The following is a 20994-nucleotide window of genomic DNA, read 5'->3' on the forward strand; positions in this document are numbered from 1 at the left end:
GATTGTAAACGATTAGAGGAGAATCGATCGGTGCTGGCGGCTCGAAAGCAGGAGCCTAACTGACCTGCGAATACGCTAGGTAAACGCGAGCTAAATGCTAGCCTGGTTGCGTCCCACGGTGTATCGCGATTCGGTTTCCTCTTGGCTACTTACCGGATCTCCTTACGACTTCTTCCCTTGAGATTCGTCATTCCTCGAATATGCAAAGGTCTCTGATTAAACTCGCGAGTGAATGCAACTGTCACAGTTAGTTACGATTCCGACTCGCCACGAGTATACACAGCGAACACAAGCATGCAAGATTCTTCTTCTTTTAATTGCAAACTGAAATTATAAAGCTCGAAAACAAGCGTGTTTTTTTTAAATTGTTAATTACACGTGTTTATCGCCAATTGAATATCTTTGAACAGGGAATAATATCACATTTTTTATGCAAATTTTTTACGAACGAAACGAACGAAAAACAATTTTAGAAGTATGACGACTTGAGAAATTTAATTACAATTTATGCAAAGAGTCGAAAGGAAAAATTAAAAAAAAAGAAAAAACACGCGAGGGCTCGTCCGGGATTTGAACCCGGGACCTCTCGCACCCTAAGCGAGAATCATACCCCTAGACCAACGAGCCACGTTAAGAAAATTTTTTAATAAATTATATATATAGTGAAATAAGTTATTTTTTAAAGAAATATTTAATATCGAATTGAAATTTTTACTTAAATTCATAAATAAATTATACGAATTATACTGATTCATTTTATGATAATAAGAATTGTAATTTATGTTTATATATCATATCTATATGTAAAGATTTTTTTTAGTATTATAATATAATTTAAGAAATATTAATATTTAATAAATTATCAATAATTTATTTTATATTAATATTATTAAACATCATTATCTCGATGTACTGAAATATATTCTTTGAGAACTTTAGAAACAAGTTGGCGCCGTGGCTTAGTTGGTTAAAGCGCCTGTCTAGTAAACAGGAGATCGAGGGTTCGAATCCCTCCGGGGCCTGCAGGTATTTTTATTTATTACATATTATTTTACTTTTTTTCTTTTTATAATTTTTAATATCTTTATAATCTTATTTCTATATTTATATACGTAAAATATTTTAATAAAGATTTGCAATTAATATTAAAATTAAAAGAAATAAGAGATCCACTTGTTGCCACATTCTTGTTTCTTTCCTTTCTATTTATAAATTTTTTTCAGGAATTGAGAATTTTATTCACGGTTGTGATAGATACGCTTATTATAAATTAGATTTTGAAGGCAATCACATATCAAAAAGCGAGAGGATTTTTAAAGGAATCGAATCGATTAATAATCCGATTTTGCTTTGCAGAATTTTTGATCAAAAGAGATTAAAAGAGATTTCCGGTTCCCAATTTCTGGTTTCCAGTCAGAATTTAAAGTCAGACAAATGTGTACCAATACGTCTTGCAGAATAGTCATTTTGCGTGATCAATATCAAGAATGTAATGCCATGGCAACGCAATAGCAGAAAGATGAGAGAATGGTATGAACATTAAAATCGCATCGATCACTCGAATCATTCGTCATCGTACTGGTATCAAAGATCGTGTGTCCTTCTAACAATAAAAAGACAAGGAGATGGGGAATACGGAAAGCAACGTAGCCAGCGGAGTGAAGAAACAGACGGACGCATCGTCCATTTTGCTTTACAAATTAGTCGACTTGAAAGGTAAATGAAGGGACAAGAACGATAAAGAAATATATATATATATAAAAAAGAGTATTTTAAATATTAATTTTTCTTTTCCGTTCAGGTGGTGGCCTATTGGTAGATATGATGAAAAGAGCAACGCAAACTAAACAATACGCGGAATTGGATCATGCCCTGAGAACAAAAGTAGAACCATATTTATATAACAAGGGTAAAGGTAAATGGATCCCGATCGAGAAATTGGTTTTGTTGAGAAACAAAGATCGTCCAAAGCACAAAATGGTAGAATAAGAATGCTTGCAAATAGGTAATCAATTACATGTCGTCACACAAAATTTCTCGTAACAGCTTCCACCGCTGCGGGCTATGGAAAATCCGGCCGATTACGACATAGATAAAGATATGGGCGAAGATGAAGTGGACGAGGCGAAAATAGGTAAATATAATCGGTGGACAATCAAGAAATAACGAAAAAAAATGAAAGAGTTGAAACGGTATAGAGAAATTAACAATAAAGAAAAAAACTGTTCTATTAACAACAGATAAAAGCAAGTACAGATTAGTGTGCTGGAGCTTGGGCGAAAGGGGAGCAGTCGGTGAAACAATTTTACATTTGTGCATGCTACATGCAACTGCTATTCACATCGATTTGGCTAAACGTTTGCTACGTTTTTATCCCAAGCTTATCAACGATGTGTACATAAGCGACGAGTATTATGGTTGGTGATGACTTATGACGTGATGAAAATGATTATGAAGAAATCTCTTCGATCTTTTCTCTCCTCTTCTTTTTTTTCTTTTTTTTATCTTTCGATCAATTTTTATCAGGCGAGAGCGCATTGCACATCGCGATTGTAAACGAAGACCCGTCAATGGTAAAATTCCTTTTGGATAGCGGTGCGGACGTGCACGAAAGATGCATAGGAAACTTTATGTGTCCAGAGGATCAAAAAGCGTCGAGGACGGACAGTCTTGACCACGAATGGGTTTGCGTAACTCCGGAAACTAATTACAACGGGTAAAGAAGAACTCTCGGCTGGAATACAAATGAACAAGCCCCGAATTCTTATTATTTTAACAGATACGTTTACTGGGGCGAGTATCCTTTAAATTTTGCGGCATGTTTGGGACAGGAAGAGTGTTACAGATTGATACTCGCAAGAGGAGCTGACCCCGACAAGCAAGATACGAATGGAAATACCGTTCTGCATATGTTGGTCATTTACGAAAAATTGGTAAGAATTCCTGGAATAAATAAATGTAATGATCGAACCAATTATTCCACAAGGCCACGTTCGATATGGCGTACGAAGTGGGCGCATCGTTAGCGATCAGGAACGCTCAACACTTAACGCCCCTGACATTGTCGGCGAAATTGGCAAAGATCGAAATGTTTTTTCACATTTTAAACATCGAGCGAGAGATTTATTGGCAGATCGGAAGCATAACGTGCGCAGCTTATCCTCTCTCGCAAGTCGACACCATCGATGTCGACACGGGAAGCATTAGTCATAATTCCGCTCTAAATCTGGTCGTATTCGGCGTGAGTTAAAAGACTTAATTTTGCTTTCTATTTATATCCGTCGAAAAATGATGTTTCTTATATATATATATATATATATATACACACACACACACATAGGAGAAAGATGAGCACTTGGAATTGATGGACGGAATTCTGGTTGATCTGTTGAACGCCAAGTGGAACACATTCGTCAAATTTCGCTTTTATCGTCAATTTTTCCTTTTTTGTTTTTACTTCGTCCTATCGTTGATCAGTTTTACCCTTCGACCTGGTCCAGCAACGACATCCGTTTCCAATCCCACTGCTCAGACATCCACCGAATTGTCGACAATTTCCCCAAAAACGGATCCCCCCGTCTCTAACGTTACTATCAATCGAACCTTGAATCCTTTCCACAACTCCGATATTCCCCTTCTTCTTGATAAAATTCTTTCCACCGCTTTCGTCTCGAATGTGAAAAAATATCCTTGGAATTTGACGAGAACACGTTTCGATAAGCTGAAGCTCGATATCATCGAGAACTTGACATCCGCTTTGAGCGATGTACTCGGGACGAATCGATCCCGAAACGAGATCGAATTTTTTAACCGCTCTCACGAAACATCTGCAACCGAGCATTTCTACTCTAAACCGATCGATAATTTGAAAATTACGATCAATGAAACTTCGATCCTTTCGATAAATTCGACGATGCTGTTCAACGACGATGGGATATTGTTTACCGGCAATAGCAAATACAATTGGTATGTTTGAAATAATTAGCTCTTTGACAAATCTGATTGATTGCGAAATAAAAAAATTTGCTTTTTTTATCGGATTTTTCAAATTGCTTATTTTAAACTTATGTTAGGTGGAACAATCTTACAGAAGAATGCAGGCTAATGCATCTAGATACGTTATCGACAAAGATTAGATTGACTGCCGAGGTATTAATGGAAATTGCGGCCACTCTTTATATTTTTGCAGCATTACGCGAAGCAAGATTTCTAGGTCTTAATATGTTTATCGAAAATCTGGTAAGGCAATCTAATGATGGTGATATATATAACGAAATATTAACGAAGGAGATGATATTTTTAGATGACTGCACCGTCCAGAGTAATGTTTCTCTTTTCCTGCTGTATATTGTTAACCTTCCCATTTTTAAGATTGATCTGCGCCGACCAAGTTGAAGATATGTTAGCCGTTGTCGTTATGTTAACCACGGCACCGTATTTTTTATTTTTCTGCAGAGGTTTTAAAACAGTAGGTCCGTTCGTCGTGATGATTTACAGAATGATCATGGGCGATCTGCTCCGTTTCGTCTCCATTTACTTGGTCTTCGTGATGGGATTTTCCCAAGGTAAAAATATCGGTAAAGAAAAAAAAATTTTGATCCAGAACAGTTGAAAATTCTCCCCTTCATTTCTTTCCGCGATTAACTGCGATTTATCGACGTTAGATGCGTTAGATTATTCCATTGTGTTCTTCTGCTATTTCTATTAAGAATCGATCCTCTGCTCCAAAGCCAGAAACGTTTAACGTACGATAACAGACGCATCATATCTTGCTTTTGAACGATAGATCACGGATAAAAATAAACTTACGATGGATTCGTAAGAGTAAACTGATCGATTAAATTAATACCCACGAGTAAACATGTCGATGACGTTTCCCTTTTTCTTCTGGATAATCAAAATGTATAACGACCAAACAGACGATACGATACAAGTTTGCCTTATGACTTAATCGCTCGTCTAGTTTACTACATCACAAATGACATTGACACATATTGTTGCATTGAGATATCTTCCATTCTAAAACATAACATGTTATTTATATTAGGCATCTTGCCAATTTAATTATCTTATATGTATGTATATATATATATATATATATATATATACGTATATTTACAAATATCACACAGCTATTTATTTCATTACATAACTTAACTACTTTGAAAAATATATTCAAACATTGTCTTGTATTTCTTTCTAATTCGATATAATATATATATAAGTTTTTTTCTGTTTTTTTCTATCATTTCTTTTTCTCATCTTTCTTATCAAAAGATATCGTCGTTTCCTTTCTTTTCTTTTTTCAGCATACTACATTATATTTTTATCTTTCGATAATCCAAATACACCGGAAGGAGTAGATGATTCGATGAGCAATCCAATGCCATCACCGATAGAAAGTATAATGGCAATGTTTCTTATGAGCATGACAAACTTTGGAGATTATTATGGTGCTTTTGAAAGAACGCAACACGAGATAGAAGCCAAGGTGATAAATAATATTTGCCGCAATATTATTTCTTTTCAAACATTCGACGTACATAAATTCATTTTATTGCAGTTTTTATTTGTAGTTTATATGGCGATCGTTGCTATATTATTGGTAAATATGTTAATTGCTATGATGGGAAATACATATCAGAAAATTGCAGAAACAAGAAATGAATGGCAAAGACAAGTATGTTTTTCTTCCTTTCCCTTATTTTTCCATTTCTATGATCATTTCATGTAATCATAATTTTAATATTACAGTGGGCACGTATAGTTTTAGTAGTTGAAAGAGGAGTGAGCCCTGATGAAAGGCTTAAAAAATTAATGGATTATTCTCAACCAATGTCTGATGGTCGAAGAGCATTAGTACTTCGACTGAATCAATCGGTAAAAAATAACGAGAATTATAATAATTTTTTTAATAGATAAATAATTGTGATAGAATAAAATATACACTTTTTTAGGAAGAGGACAAAGAAGAAATGAAGGAAATTCTAGAGATGAAAAGAACTCATGATAAATTATACAAAAAAAGACAGAGTAAAACAATGAAAAAGATTTTAACATCAGAAGATAATGTTATTTTATAATATTATCATTTATATTTTGCAAATATTGATATATCATATATTGATATAAAAGCTAATAATATCTTAATAAACTCTTATGATTATAATTTGTTTTTAAATTTTATTATTTAATTTTATTTGATCGAAATATATATTGATACAACATAATCGTATCCATAGCAACTCACTATAGCAACTATTCATGATATAGATAATGATTATTTATTACCTTAAGTTTCTCATTTCATCGTATCATCGTATCGTGTATTGTGTTGTTTCAAAAATTAAATACCTTCAAAACTTTGAATCGTGATAAATGAGCAAATTAAGATTGCCCATAGATTATAAAAATATGCAGTTAGAACTTTTAGAGGCTCTTAAAGAAGATGAATTATACAAATTACAAAATGATGCTAAAATTAGAGCAGTGGAACAAAATGTACCTACATATGAAGATTTCAGACAAATGGCAATAATATGTTTAGAAAAATATTGTTATCTATCGATATGGAATAATTTCATTAAATTAATAATTGCATTAAATTTTTTATCAGGTAAATGCTGCTCATTTAAAACCTTTAAAACACTCCGATATTAAATATGAGGTAAAGAAATTATGGAATCCTATTATTTGTACCAATAATTCAAATATGATGTCATTTAACAATCCAGAAGAAGATCAATCTAAAAATCGTCTAAAATTAAAAGAGAATGAAAATATTTTTAAAAATGAAATACCCATTACATATGATCAATTTATACAATTTTGGAAAACGATTAAAGAATATAAAGAAAAATTTAATTATCTTAAAATTTTAAGGTAAATTATTTATTTAATTAAATCGAAAAAAAGAAAGTTTATTTAATCTATTATTATTTATTCTAATATTATTTCAGACATAACTTACAAGAGAAAATTTTTTATACGGAAATTCCTCCAACATTATTTGTCGAACTAATAAACACATGCTTACAAAATGTCTCGGATGTGAATAATATCGAGTACATTATTGATATTTTATATATTTTGAGTAAATGTAATCGATTTTACTTGACAATGAATTTTATGAAACAAAATGAAAAAGAAATGTGTACACAACTTTTCCGCGATTTATTTAAAAATGCGGAATACCAAAATGAAGCATTTAAGGATACAATAAAAAAATTAGCGTTACATTATGAAGTTGTACTTGAATAATATTTATTATAATGATTAATGTATACATAAAATCTATAAAATAAAATATAAAATATTATTTATAGAATATAGAAAAAATCAAGACTTGTAATTTAAATTTGTAATTTTAGATTTGAAAAATTTCAAATCATACAAGCATGCGTCCAAAGATGCATGTCAAACGAATCACGTGATTATCGAGTACTTAACATGGCCGCACCCATTGTAAAAGTTCGAGATATCGCGTTGATTAATGATTAGTTTAAGAATAAACTAAAATTCCGTTAAATTTGAATTTATTTTTGTTTTAAATTGAAATGATTCGAAAGTTTAATATACAATGGTATTGTCGTTGTTTGAAAAATTTTTCGCGATGTATGCATGTACGTACGTGGAAAGAAGAACATTGGGCATGTATGCACGTATATCGCATGTATGCTCGTATTTCGTAAATAAACAAGATCAGTAAATCAATCGATAAAATGTCAATTGACAGTGTCATTTTAAATATTGTAATTGAAAAATTAAAAAATAAATATAAAATGTTAATTATCAAAAATAACGATTCTATTTAAATAAAACAAGGTACAAAGATCACGTACGTACCTGTAGCGTACGGTATATTTAGATAGTGTAATGCTTTAATATTATGATACATATATATAATGTTACGTGAAAATTATGTGTAACATATTTTGTCATTGAAAGAAAGATGTATAGATGAATATATAAAAATATGTATGTATGTTGTTTGCTTTTATGAATGTATGTATATGATTTACATATATCACATATTACACATGCTGCATATGTAATATATCATAAAGATAATAATAATTGTGTATTCGTGGTAAATGGAAAAGAAAATTTATCGAGTGATTAGTCAAAAAAATATGCGGTTAGAAGAAATGCCATTACGTTTAAGCTCGGATGAGCGAGATTTTGAAATGGATGAAGAAACTGACTATCTTCTCCAACCTTCTGAAGATAGTATACGACTTTTAACTTCACGAAGACGACGAATAAATAATTTTTCTATATTCCTCAGGAGTTGCTTTTGCGGGTAAGTTATAGATTCAATAATGAATCAGTGAAAAAAATCGAATAAAAATAAATATGATATTCGATGAAAATAAGTCTATAATCCTCTAGTGGTAATTCTTTAATGGTAGCCAACATAACAAATAATAAAAATTCATGAATATTATGTCAAAATATTAATATTCAAAAATGAATTTTTGAAATAATAACATATGATAATATTAAAAATAAAATATATAATAATAGTATTTGAAAATTGATTTTTAATATATATATTATAATTAATTGAGAGAAATGAAAATAATTTTTATAATAAAATTAAATTTATTATTTTACTATTAAAATTAAATAATTAAAAATATGATTTCGTAAAAATTTTATTTTTAATAAGAAATATTTAAGAAATGCAGAAATTATATTAAATAAAACATATAGTGTAAATCACTGTAAATTAGTGAATTCATCTTGTAAGTTCGTATTTCATGGATGTTATGATGTCACAACAGAATTGTGTTAAATATCGAAGAATACTTTTTAGACAGTGTTATTTTAACAAGAAGCTAATATAAGTGTTTCTTTATATGATTTGTAATAAAGAAATATCTAAATGGAGACACAAAGCAATGTTATAAGACTATCAAAAGAAGATATTCCGTTAATATCTAAACCGCGGAATGACAACTCGTGGACAAGGTGACGTACATTTTATTCCTCCAAAAAATTTCGATTTCTATGTAATCTTTTAATTTCTTTGCAAGAACTTGTTAAATAATCCAATATATATTACTGATTATTTCCATGATGTTTAATTGGATTTCAATACAGTAACTATATTATATATATTATATATATGTTTTATATTTATTTAATTAACATGTTTCTCTTCATTTGCGATCATTATAATTATTATGGTTATGGATATATTTTAATAAAGAATTTTAATAAATAAACGAAGAATTGATGCTATATTTTTTTCTTTCTTTGTCTATTGTATTTGTATATATTATTCTGTCATTGTAGATGTTGTACCTGGATGTGGAGAAGATGTTGCAGAGAACGTGAATTAAGAGCCAGGGTTATTCAAATTGGTCAACTAATGCATGAAAAATTTCCTACTAATGTCATCAGAAATCAGAAATATAATATTGTCACATTTTTACCTTTGGTAAGAATTAGATTATATTATTAAATATATATAAAATAAAAATATTAAATGATTTTATCTTTTAGGTTCTTTTCCAACAATTCAAATTTTTTCTAAATTTATATTTTTTGCTTATGGCCATATCACAATTCATACCAGATATACGAATAGGATATTTATATACATATTGGGGACCTCTATGTTTTGTGTTAACTGTTACAATTTGTCGAGAAGCAATTGATGATTTTAGACGATACAAAAGAGATAAAGAAGTCAATGCCCAAAAATATTATAGATTAGTAAAAGGTTTTGATACTCCAGAATTAGTACCAAGTTCTAAACTGCGAGTGGGTGATTTGGTAAGAAAATGGAAATATAATTAAATAAAAATAAAAAGAGGAATAAAAATAGAATATTTATTTTTTTTATTTTTTTTGTTCAAGGTTATTGTAGAAAAAGGTCAAAGAGTTCCAGCTGATTTGGTTCTTTTACGAACCACAGAAAAATCTGGTGCATGCTTTGTAAGAACTGATCAATTAGATGGAGAAACAGATTGGAAATTACGATTGGCTGTACCAGCTACACAAAAATTAGAAAATAATTCTCAACTATTCGATATAAAAGCTAGCATATATGTTGAGAAACCACAAAAAGATATTCACAGTTTTATTGGAACATTTACAAGGGTAAAATTTGAAATATTCAGTTATTTTATCTTAAATATTTATAACAATATAATAAATGCAAATAAATATGTACAATAAGTATGTATAATAATTATATTACAATTTATAGTATGATGGATATAGCAGTGAAGAAAGTTTAGGTGTGGATAATACTCTATGGGCCAATACGGCAATTGCATCAGGTTCAGCTCTTGGTGTTGTAGTTTATACTGGACAAGAAACTAGATCTCTCATGAATCATTCTGCACCACGATCGAAAGTTGGTTTATTAGATCAGGAAATAAATCAATTAACAAAAGTAATTTATAATCATAAAAATATCTAATTTATAATTTATAATTTAATTTATAAAATATATATTATTGAATGAATTTTAACTTTATAGGTTTTATTTTGTGCTGTAATTGGATTAGCATTAGTAATGATGTCTTTAAAAGGATTTAATGGACCATGGTATCGTTATATGTTTCGTTTTGTTTTATTATTTTCTTATATAATACCGATCAGTTTAAGAGTAAATTTAGATATGGGAAAAGCTTTTTATGCTTGGTGTATACAAAGAGATAAGGAAATTGCTGGAACTGTTGTGAGAACTACTACTATTCCGGAAGAACTTGGACGTATTTCATATTTATTAAGTGACAAGACTGGCACATTGACACAGAATAAAATGGTTTTCAAAAAATTACATTTGGGTATGATATCTTATGGTCAAGAAACGTTTGACGAAGTTATGACTGTATTACAAACGTGTTATGCAAATTCTGAAACTTCACCGGTAAAACCATCAACATCTATACATAGTGGAAAAGTAAGAAGATCTGAAAGTACTAGAATATATGATGCAGTTCATGCTTTGGCATTATGTCACAATGTAACACCAGTTTATGATGAAATAACCAAATCAGCTAATTTGGATACGATGAGTGTACAGACAGTAGAAACAGGAGATTCTGGTTCTATTCAAAGGTAATTTTGAAAGATTTATATTATATTGATAATTAATTCACATGATATGTATTTAAATTATTTTTATTTCAGTCAAACTGAAGCAGATCAACATTATTATGTACCAGAACAAAAACGTAATTATCAGGCTTCTAGTCCAGATGAAGTAGCATTAGTTAAATGGACGGAAGAGATGGGATTAGCATTAGTGAAACGCGATTTAAATTTCATGCAATTAAAAGCTCCAAATGGCAAAATTTTGAACTATACAATCTTGCAAATATTTCCATTTACATCAGAAACCAAACGGATGGGAATAATAGTGAAAGAAGAATCTAGTTCTGAAATAGTATTTTACTTAAAAGGTGCGGATGTAGTAATGTCCGGAATAGTACAATATAATGATTGGCTTGAAGAAGAATGTGGCAATATGGCTAGAGAAGGTTTAAGAACTTTAGTTGTTGCAAAAAAGAATTTAACAGAAGAACAGTATCTTGATTTTGAAGCAAGGTAAAAAATTTTCATGTGTAGTTGAGTAAAATGATTAAAAATAATAATTAAAAATAATACATAAGAGATATTTTTCTTTTAGATATAATTCAGCAAGAATGAGCGTCAGTGATCGCGTTTCAAGAGTTGCTGCAGTTGTAGAAAGTTTAGAACGAGAAATGGAATTATTATGTGTAACTGGTGTTGAAGATAGATTACAAGATAGAGTAAGACCTACATTGGAATTATTAAGAAATGCTGGTATTAAGGTATAATTTATCTTGAATTTATACTATACATAAAATTAAATTTTTTTTTGTTGATTTTAATTGTAAAATTACAATATTTTTCTTGTAATTTTTAGATTTGGATGTTAACAGGTGACAAATTAGAAACGGCAACTTGTATAGCAAAATCTTCGCGTTTAGTTTCACGGACACAAAGCCTTCATGTTTTTAAATCAGTGGTAACTCGTACAGATGCGCATTTGGAATTAAATACGTTTCGTAAAAAACAAGATTGTGCCTTAGTCATCAGTGGAGATTCTTTAGAGGTATGCTTACAATATTATGAACAAGAATTTTTGGAACTAGCATGCGGTTCACCGGCTGTTGTTTGCTGTCGATGTTCACCCACGCAAAAAGCGGAAGTTGTAAGTCTTATTCAAAGACATACTGGCAAAAGAACTGCAGCTGTTGGTGATGGGGGAAATGATGTATCAATGATACAAGCAGCAGATGCCGGTAAATGTCATTATGTTTTTATACTCAAATGAACTGTTTCTCAAACTAATATACATTTTCATATATATTTTCATAATATACATTTACAGGTATAGGTCTTGAAGGTCTTGAAGGAAGACAAGCTTCTTTGGCTGCAGATTTTTCCATTTCTCAGTTTAGTCATTTGGCCAATCTTTTGTTAGTTCACGGACGTCGAAGTTACAAACGCTCTGCTGCTTTAAGTCAATTTGTTATTCATCGAGGTTTAATTATTTCTACTATGCAAGCTGTGTTTTCTGCGGTCTTTTATTTATCATCTGTATCATTATACCAAGGATTTTTAATGGTTGGGTAAGAAAAATTAATTGATTTCAAAATAATTTATTAAATATAAATAATTAATAATTTATAATTTTAACATATTTTAATTATATTTATTATTATTATTATTATATATTATTAGATTATAATAATATATATAATTAATATATATATTAATTATATTATATTAATTAAATCTTTATATTTTTTTAGTTATGGAACAATATATACAATGTTTCCCGTATTTTCTTTGGTACTAGATAAAGATGTATCAGGAAAAATTGCTCTTACTTACCCAGAACTTTATAAAGAACTTAGTAAGGGCCGATCATTGTCCTATAAGACATTCTTTATGTGGATTTTAATAAGTATATATCAAGGTAAATAAATTAGCAGATTAATAAATAATAAATAATAAACAACTTTTAATTAATAATTTTAAATTTTCCATCAATATATTAATTTTTTAAATCATCTTTTAGGAGGTGTTATAATGTATGGCGCACTCATTATGTTTGAAGATGAATTTATTCATATAGTGGCCATAAGTTTTACAGCACTCGTCTTGACAGAATTAATAATGGTAGCTTTAACTATTAGAACATGGCATCATATTATGATACTTGCAGAGATTTTCTCATTGGCACTTTATTTATTATCTCTAGTCGTTCTCAAAGATTATTTTGGTGCGTATAATTAATATATATTTATAAAAAATAAGGAATAAGTTTATTAAAGAAATTTAATCACTCTTTTTTTTAATTATAATACAGATGCCGAGTTTATCAAGACCACTGATTTTCTGTGGAAAGTATTACTTATAACTTTAATTTCTTGTATGCCATTATATATTTTGAAATTTTTACGAAAAAAATTTTCACCTCCTAGTTACACCAAATTATCTTAAATTTTACATAACATTGTCATTTTAAATAATAAAAATAATATGTATGAAATGTTGACAAAATTTTGAATTGAAAAAGTAGTAAAATTTTTTTTGAAATTAATTAATTATTTCTAATTCAAGCTCTACTAATGCAAAATAGATAAATTTGCATTTCATAAAATTTTTCAGTATTTTTTCAATTTTTTTACAAACAATAACAAATACAAACGATATAACAATATTAAAAATAATTTTTAACAAAATATTAATTTATAATTTATAATTTCTTTTATTTTAAATACATAATATTAAGCATTTTATTATATCATTAGATCAATAGATCAGATTCAACTTTATTTTTCTTTAAATTCTAAATTAATGATAAGTTTTGTTAATAAATTTTGACTGTTATTATTATTGCTATTATTATTATTGTTATGCTTACACATAATGCTAATAGTATAAATATATCTCAAATTTATCAGATTACAAAATCAATTGCAATGATAATTGAAATAATTGAAAAGAAATGAAAATTAGATATATATCTTCTTTATCTTTATTTATTTTAGTAAACAATAATTTTCGTTTCGTAAAATATATTCATGTAATATTTGATTCGTTTTCATTTCATTTTTATTATGTATATTTGATTGCATATTATTTACAGTATTTTAATTCATATAATAAGTTTATAAGACAAATTAAAAGCATATGTTTTATTTGAGATTTTTTTAATATATTTAATAAATAAAAATACAAATAAATATATGTGAAGTTAAATTTTTTTACAAATTAAAGATCGAGATTTTTATCTATTATCATGTTCTTTTTTTGATAATATTTTTATTTTATATTTCAAATAAAATTTATTATTTTTATAAATTTATTATAAATTTATTATACTTATAATATAATGTAATATAATTTATTTATCATGAATATATACTGCTATAATAAATAATTTTTATATTCATGCGTAAATTGTAATGTAGATCTAGATGTAATTGTTGTTAATTACAATGTTAATGAAATGTATCATACTGTAGATTATATAATTATCCTACTATTTATAGATAAATAATATTTCATCTAATGACATATTTATAATTAATTTATGTAGAAAATGTAATAATATATTCATTTGAATTTTTTTGAATTTATTCATTATTTTACTTTTTTTCCAATATATACAATTAAAACATTAAAAAAAAATAATAAACAATACCCAAATAATTCATCTCTTTTTGCTTATATTTCTTATTTTCTAATTATAACATGTAATTTTTCAGCTGCATCTTTACATATTTGTTTGTGAATAATATTTACTTCTCTTTTTAATAATGTACGTTGCATATCTCTATATATTATGGTATAACAATGTGATAATTTTTTAATTTTAGGATGATAGAATTCATCTTTTAATATAACTTGTTCTATCTTATCACCACCAATATTTCTCACTAAATCATAAAAATTTTTCGATGAATAACTTTTATTTTCAGGTAACCAAAAACTTATATCATTCTTACATTGAGGGTAAATACTAATTGGCTGTAATAAATAAATTTAATTTTTAATGTATTATGTAATACTTAATTATATTGTTAATTTATTAATCTACCTTGAATTTTATTGTCATATTAGGATCTTCAACTTTAAATTGATTTAAAAATCCACTATCTTGACTCCAAAATAATCTAATATCTGGAATATCATATAGGCACATAGCTAATCTTTCTAAACCCAATCCAAATGCCCATCCAATACGTTCTCCTGCACCTGATTTCTGTAAAATCTCCTGACGCATAATACCACATCCTAATATTTCAAGCCATTGATCTTTATAATAAATTTCTAATTCCCATGAAGGATGAGTAAAAGGAAAATATTGTTCAACCCATTTACATTGAATTTCTAAAATTATAATATTAAACTAACAATTATATGATAAAAATATATAAAATATATATACATATATACATATATATAATAAAATTTATTTTTTTCTTAAAAATACCTGATCCAAAAAGTGATTTTGCTAAACCTGTTAAAGTATTTTTTAACTCATATTCCATTATTTTAATAGATTCAAAAGTATGACAAGCTTGCTTCTCATTATTTTCTATACCTCTATGTTCAAATAATTTTAATCCTTCAGAATCATTTACATTATGAAATACTTCTTCTGCTGTGCATAATCTAACAGCATCTGCTTGATGAAAAACAGGATAATGTGTAGAATCTATTTCATCTTTTCGATAAACATCTCCTATTATAAGAAAATTATTCAAACCCATTGAAATAAATTCTGTTTGATGAGCTGTTGTATGAGCTCGTAACAAAGTATCCTGATTTATATAATAGCATTCAGATTGTTTTCTAGATGGATGATCTTTTGATACAAGAAGAGAATCAAAATTTTGAGTTACTGTAACTACAGGAGATATATTATCATATACACTGAATATGGGATTTCCAATACGATTATGAAAATGTATATAAAAGTAATTAATAATATGTTGACGAATATAAGATAAAGGATGATATTTAGAAATATGTAAATTTCTTCCTAATTTGGATATTATATTTTCATTAATATTTGTCCAATTATCTGTTAAATATTTCTGGCCTAATAGTGTTATTTTATTATTTGTCTCACTTTGTATGTCTACAGAAAATGTTCTATTAAATAATATTTTCTGATAATAATGCTTATAATATTTATATATTTTGCACCTATAAAATTATTTCAATTATTATTTATAAAAATGTTTAAGCATTTAAGATAATATAATATATATATATATAAAATATATAATCTAACCTTTGTAAAGTCATTATGATGTAATTTCAAAATTTCAATGATATAAATTCAAAATTGGAACTGCATTAATTCTTAATAATTTAATAATAGAAGTGTATATGAATATATTTATATATTTTTAAAAATTTTTCGTTTTTTAACTTTTTATTTATAAGCCATTAAATGTACATATTTCATATACACATTCATGGTATAATTTAAGGAAAATTTGCAATATTATTATTTATTAAAAGATAAAAAGATTAAAATTATTCATTATAAAAATTATATTCAAAAATGTAATTAAAGTATTAAAAAAAATGTTTTGAAAATTTATAAATATTCCAATTAGACATCATTTAACAAATCAGTTACAAAAAATGGAATCATATGATTTATTTTTAAAATTTAAAGAAATTAAGGTTGATTTATAATTTTGAGATATAAAATAAAACTTTTTTTCGCATATTAATTTATATATATATAATTATATAATTATTCATGAAATTATTATTAATATAAATATTTTTTTTCCAGTACCAAACTCATAATATTTAATTTATCTTGTTTATTTTTAGTTTATTCAAGTTGTTGAATATATCGTGTAAAATTTAAATTAATTTTATGTATTTAATATTAAACAAACTTGTAAAAACATATGTTATCTATCTATAACATGTTTAGTTTATGATGTATTATGGTTCATACAAATAATGGCTAGTCGAAAAGATATTTTGAATCTTTATCGAAACTTAATTCGAGAAACTAAAAAATGGAATCTTTATAATTTTCGGTAAGTTATAAATTATGAAATTAATAATTATTAATTATTTTCTTGTAATTTAAAATGTTATTTTTTATTGATTTTCTTGTACATAAAATTTGTAATATTGATATTAACCAAATTTATAATTATTCGAAATAATTCTAAATAATTATATATTATGAATGAATATAATACAATGAAGAGTATTATATTAATAAATATTATAAACATTTAATTTACAAGTTACATTATCATTATCATATATTATTATCATATATTTATTTATAAATTTAAGCTTATAAGTATAATGTCATATTTATTATAGGATGTATACTTTACGTAAAATTCGATATGAGTTTCAACAAAATAAAACAGTACAAGATAAAAAGAAGATTAATGAATATTACAATAAAGGACTGGAAAATCTTGAGGTTATTAAGAGACAAGTAATAATTGGGAATCTTTACGCTTTTAAACCATTAATTATTGAAACTATTAAAAAAAAAAATAATTTAAATTAAAAGTAAAAATTTGTAATTAGTATTGAAGAAATGTCTGCAAGAATAAATATATAAATATAAAAAATAATTTTTTAATAATTAAGAATTAATTACTGTAATTATGGTTATATATATTTAAGATGTATGTATTAATGTTATAAATATATTTTTATCTGTAATAATCAATAGTCAAAAATGTTTCACTAGAATTATAATTAATAAAAAATACTTATTGTTTATAATACGATGTTTTATATAATTTTATATAATTTTTTAGAAGAAATAATAAAAATATATAAATATATACATATAATGGAGTAATTTGCAATTATTGTGAAAAAGAACTTACACATAGCTGTATTAGATTTTGAAAATAAATTTTAAAAATTTTTAAATTCTAAAAAATTTTTTTTGCGTAAAAATATATCGATTTATTTTATTTTATAATGATATGTATATTTGTGTACATGATATATCAAATAATATTTGAGATAAAAATTTTCTATAACTTTTTACATGTTATCTCAAATTTCGAACAAATGTATGAAATATAAAAAAAATACTTAATAATTTTTGTTAATCAATTATTTCAATTGTTACATGATGACAGATGGAGCACATTGAGAGAATAGAGTTACTATATATAGAAAGGAGTGTCAAATAATATATCGTAAATCATTTAACGAATTGAGCAAAGAATTTTGAACACAATGGCTATGCGAAATTTAACAGAACCATTTGTTTTAATGCGAAATAATGCTTTACAAAGCAAGCACATATATGCTGAACAGGTATGACATAACCTATAATTTTGTGAAGAATTTTTAATTTACTTATCGAATTTTTTGTTCAAAATTTTAAAAAATAAATAATATTCTGCATAATTTCAGAATTTGTCTGATCGAATGGCACTAGTAACTTCGGATTCTGGTACTTCGGATAATGTTGAACTAAAAAATGTCAATTTGGAAAGTAATGCACCACCTATATGGACTGATGCTTTGGAAGAGACACAATATATTTTAAGTAGATTACGTGTTAAAATAGACAGTTTAATAGAATTACATGCTAAACAATTAACTAGGCCAACATTAGATGATACTTCCCAGGTTTGTTATTAATTCTAATTAATGATCATTATATTAGAACTAAATTACATGTATATTTAATAATAGAAGATTAGTTAATATTTCTGATTTATTTTGATTACTCAATTGTTAGAGAGCAAATCGTTAAAAACATGTCTACAGGAAGAAAGACAAATGGAACAACTGACACGAGAAATAGGACGTGCATTTTCTAATGGTTATCATCAAGTACAAGCTATAAAAGCTGCAGCAAGACATACTACTGGATCTGCAGAACGACAATTAGCCATAAGCGCGGTAATGGCTCTTTCAACAGCTTTACAAGAGCTGGGTCTTCGATACAGATCAGCTCAGAATCACTATTTAACACGTATGATTTATATAGTTTGCATGTAAGCTAGATATGGAAATAAAAAAATATCCAAGTTCATTTAATAATTTCAGAGATTAAATCAAGAGAAGAAAGAAGTAATCAGTTCTTTACAGAAGATCAATCAATATTTTTAAATAATACTACAACAGACACATGGTTAATGGAATCAAATGAAGTAAATTCAGATTCTTGGGAAAACAATGAACAAAAACAAGATTCTGTACTATTACAATTAGAGGATCCAGAAGACAAAATGAAATTAGCTATGGAAAGAGAAGAACAGATTGGTAATATAGTGCAAAGTATAGCAGATCTCAGACATATATTTAAAGTAAGGGATTTCTGAATATTAAAACAAAATGAATGTTATTAAAATTATTGCGTTAAATAATAAAAAAAATATCTTCCTTAAACAGGATTTAGCAACCATGGTGCAGGAACAAGGTACTATTCTAGATAGAATTGATTATAATATTGAACAAACACAAATACAAGTACAAGAAGGTTACAAACAATTGAAAAAAGCTGATTCTTATCAAAGAGCCAATAAGAAATTGTATTGCATAGTTGTTCTTGCAGGTGCTATCATTCTAGTCAGTTTTCTTTTTGTCGTATTTAAAACATGAAATACAAAACCAAATGCACTACCAAATTTTAATGTACAATTAATTTGTTATTAATTATTCTAGTAAAAAAAAACAAATATATAGTGCATAATTTGCAAAAAATATTTTTCGACGGAATATTTGAAAATTTTTAATTCTAAGTAAAAAAAAAAAAAAATAATGAATTTAATAAGTATATATTTTATTTTTATGATTATATAAATTATTTTATGCTCGAAATCATTCCATAATTTTTTTGTTGTAATATCGTTTGCATATCGTTATGTAATGATTTTAAGATTTATATGTAATATAAATGTAAATTTTAATCATCTTATTAATGACTTTTAATTGCATTTTCACTTAGATTAATTTTTAATATATTTAAATTGAGAATGCTGCTATAAAATTTTGATAAAATAAATAATTGAAAAAAAATGTGTTCAAAATGAACTATGAGAAAATATTAAAAATATGTATTGATTTTTTTAATAATTTTTTAAAATGAATATTTTATCGAATATTTTATATGATCATAATATTATTTACATAAATTTAAATATTATAAATAGGTATCTTGAAATATAACTTAATAAATACTAAGATAACATAGTAGTTAACAATATCGAATTTTTATTCTTAAGAATACTAGATAAATTTTTTTTGAACATTGCACCTTTTTTTTATCACAGACTGAGCGGCACATATATTTTATCTACATAATTTACTGTATTTATAATTGTAATCATTTATCTACATATAAATTGAATTCTTAAAAAAATATTATTACAAAGATAGGTTTGAACGATTACACACACACACGTGTGTATATATCTGATGTATATACATATACATGTATGTATAAATAATATATATTTATATTTATACATATACATATATTTATTTATTTAAAGATGTTTGCCTAAACATGTCCTTTTTACGTGTTGTGTGATATATGTATACTTGAATGTATGCAAGAGTGTTATATAACTTCTAGATGTATTGTAAATATTTATTCAATTCTACAAAAATTTTGTGTGTTATGAATTAAAAATCATTCATTAATAATTTCATTAATAAATGATAAAAATTTGTATAAAAAAATATTATTTACACATATTGAAAGTGCGAAATTCAATAAAATACATGAAAAACGCTTGATGTTTGCTGTGTAATCTAAAATATAGCAAATATTGTACATAAAATATTTATTCTAATAAATGGAATGCAATAAATGTTAAAATCCTATAAATTTTATTATATCATGAAATATATGTTTAAACTTGTTTTCCTTTTTCAAAGTTCACGATAATTATCTATTATTATAGATGTAAAAACTTTCATACAGACCTTTTTTTTTTAATGCATTTTTATATACAC

The 20994-nt window shown here is 26.5% G+C and overlaps 6 protein-coding genes and 2 non-coding genes across 15 annotated transcripts; 6 read left to right on the forward strand and 2 right to left on the reverse strand.

Annotated features, from left to right (window-relative positions):
• The first annotated feature begins 321 nt into the window (after positions 1–321).
• On the forward strand, positions 322–6169 carry LOC108002417 (transient receptor potential cation channel subfamily V member 6). Of its 5 annotated transcripts, none has more exons than XM_062074224.1 (15): positions 322–1026; positions 1357–1716; positions 1802–1980; positions 2047–2134; positions 2241–2417; positions 2527–2716; positions 2780–2933; positions 2987–3241; positions 3341–3966; positions 4074–4239; positions 4304–4577; positions 5310–5491; positions 5564–5680; positions 5755–5880; positions 5958–6169. In XM_062074224.1, the coding sequence occupies exons 2-15, from the start codon at positions 1626–1628 to the stop codon at positions 6081–6083; spliced, it is 2751 nt and encodes a 916-aa protein (XP_061930208.1). In that variant the 5' UTR covers positions 322–1026; positions 1357–1625; the 3' UTR covers positions 6084–6169. The 5 variants fall into 5 exon arrangements, 4 of the variants coding, with proteins under 4 accessions (XP_061930208.1, XP_016919584.3, XP_061930209.1 ...); XM_017064095.3 differs by having other exon boundaries at positions 4304–4565; XM_062074225.1 differs by having other exon boundaries at positions 1357–1530; positions 1618–1716; positions 1802–1915; positions 4304–4565; positions 5310–5680.
• Trnap-agg (transfer RNA proline (anticodon AGG)) lies at positions 556–627 on the reverse strand. The gene has a single exon. It is a non-coding gene; the product is annotated as a tRNA-Pro (tRNA).
• Trnat-agu (transfer RNA threonine (anticodon AGU)) lies at positions 949–1022 on the forward strand. The gene has a single exon. It is a non-coding gene; the product is annotated as a tRNA-Thr (tRNA).
• A 28-nt stretch (positions 6170–6197) lies between the features above and the next one.
• On the forward strand, positions 6198–7984 carry LOC108001857 (coiled-coil domain-containing protein 103). 2 transcript variants are annotated; one of them, XM_062074262.1, is made up of 3 exons: positions 6198–6501; positions 6617–6882; positions 6960–7984. In XM_062074262.1, the coding sequence occupies exons 1-3, from the start codon at positions 6379–6381 to the stop codon at positions 7258–7260; spliced, it is 690 nt and encodes a 229-aa protein (XP_061930246.1). In that variant the 5' UTR covers positions 6198–6378; the 3' UTR covers positions 7261–7984. The 2 variants fall into 2 exon arrangements, with proteins under 2 accessions (XP_061930246.1, XP_016918618.2); XM_017063129.3 differs by having other exon boundaries at positions 6276–6531.
• Positions 7249–14639, forward strand: LOC108002230 (probable phospholipid-transporting ATPase IIB). Of its 3 annotated transcripts, XM_028668846.2 has the most exons (14): positions 8174–8302; positions 8878–8973; positions 9301–9445; positions 9511–9783; positions 9868–10110; positions 10220–10408; positions 10496–11079; positions 11152–11568; positions 11651–11816; positions 11912–12290; positions 12380–12620; positions 12804–12970; positions 13073–13276; positions 13364–14639. In XM_028668846.2, the coding sequence occupies exons 2-14, from the start codon at positions 8888–8890 to the stop codon at positions 13495–13497; spliced, it is 3228 nt and encodes a 1075-aa protein (XP_028524647.2). In that variant the 5' UTR covers positions 8174–8302; positions 8878–8887; the 3' UTR covers positions 13498–14639. The 3 variants fall into 3 exon arrangements, with proteins under 3 accessions (XP_016919274.2, XP_028524647.2, XP_016919283.2); XM_017063785.3 differs by lacking the exon at positions 8878–8973 and having other exon boundaries at positions 7249–8302; XM_017063794.3 differs by lacking the exon at positions 8174–8302 and having other exon boundaries at positions 8749–8973.
• Positions 14619–16930, reverse strand: LOC108002240 (probable phenylalanine--tRNA ligase, mitochondrial). The gene is made up of 4 exons (XM_017063804.3): positions 16304–16930; positions 15497–16215; positions 15101–15393; positions 14619–15030 (listed from the first exon to the last, which is right to left on the reverse strand). Exons 1-4 carry the CDS (start codon positions 16315–16317, stop codon positions 14737–14739), a joined length of 1320 nt encoding a protein of 439 aa, XP_016919293.1. The 5' UTR covers positions 16318–16930; the 3' UTR covers positions 14619–14736.
• Positions 16919–17790, forward strand: LOC108002279 (protein bcn92). Its single transcript, XM_017063870.3, has 2 exons — positions 16919–17075; positions 17374–17790. Exons 1-2 carry the CDS (start codon positions 16996–16998, stop codon positions 17567–17569), a joined length of 276 nt encoding a protein of 91 aa, XP_016919359.2. The 5' UTR covers positions 16919–16995; the 3' UTR covers positions 17570–17790.
• On the forward strand, positions 17550–20866 carry LOC108002268 (syntaxin-16). The gene is made up of 6 exons (XM_017063858.3): positions 17550–17690; positions 18159–18339; positions 18439–18657; positions 18799–19006; positions 19081–19340; positions 19426–20866. The coding sequence occupies exons 2-6, from the start codon at positions 18259–18261 to the stop codon at positions 19633–19635; spliced, it is 978 nt and encodes a 325-aa protein (XP_016919347.1). The 5' UTR covers positions 17550–17690; positions 18159–18258; the 3' UTR covers positions 19636–20866.
• The last annotated feature ends 128 nt before the right edge of the window (positions 20867–20994 follow it).

The sequence above is a fragment of the Apis cerana genome, linkage group LG4 (assembly GCF_029169275.1).
Source record: "Apis cerana isolate GH-2021 linkage group LG4, AcerK_1.0, whole genome shotgun sequence".
Lineage (NCBI taxonomy): Eukaryota > Metazoa > Arthropoda > Insecta > Hymenoptera > Apidae > Apis > Apis cerana.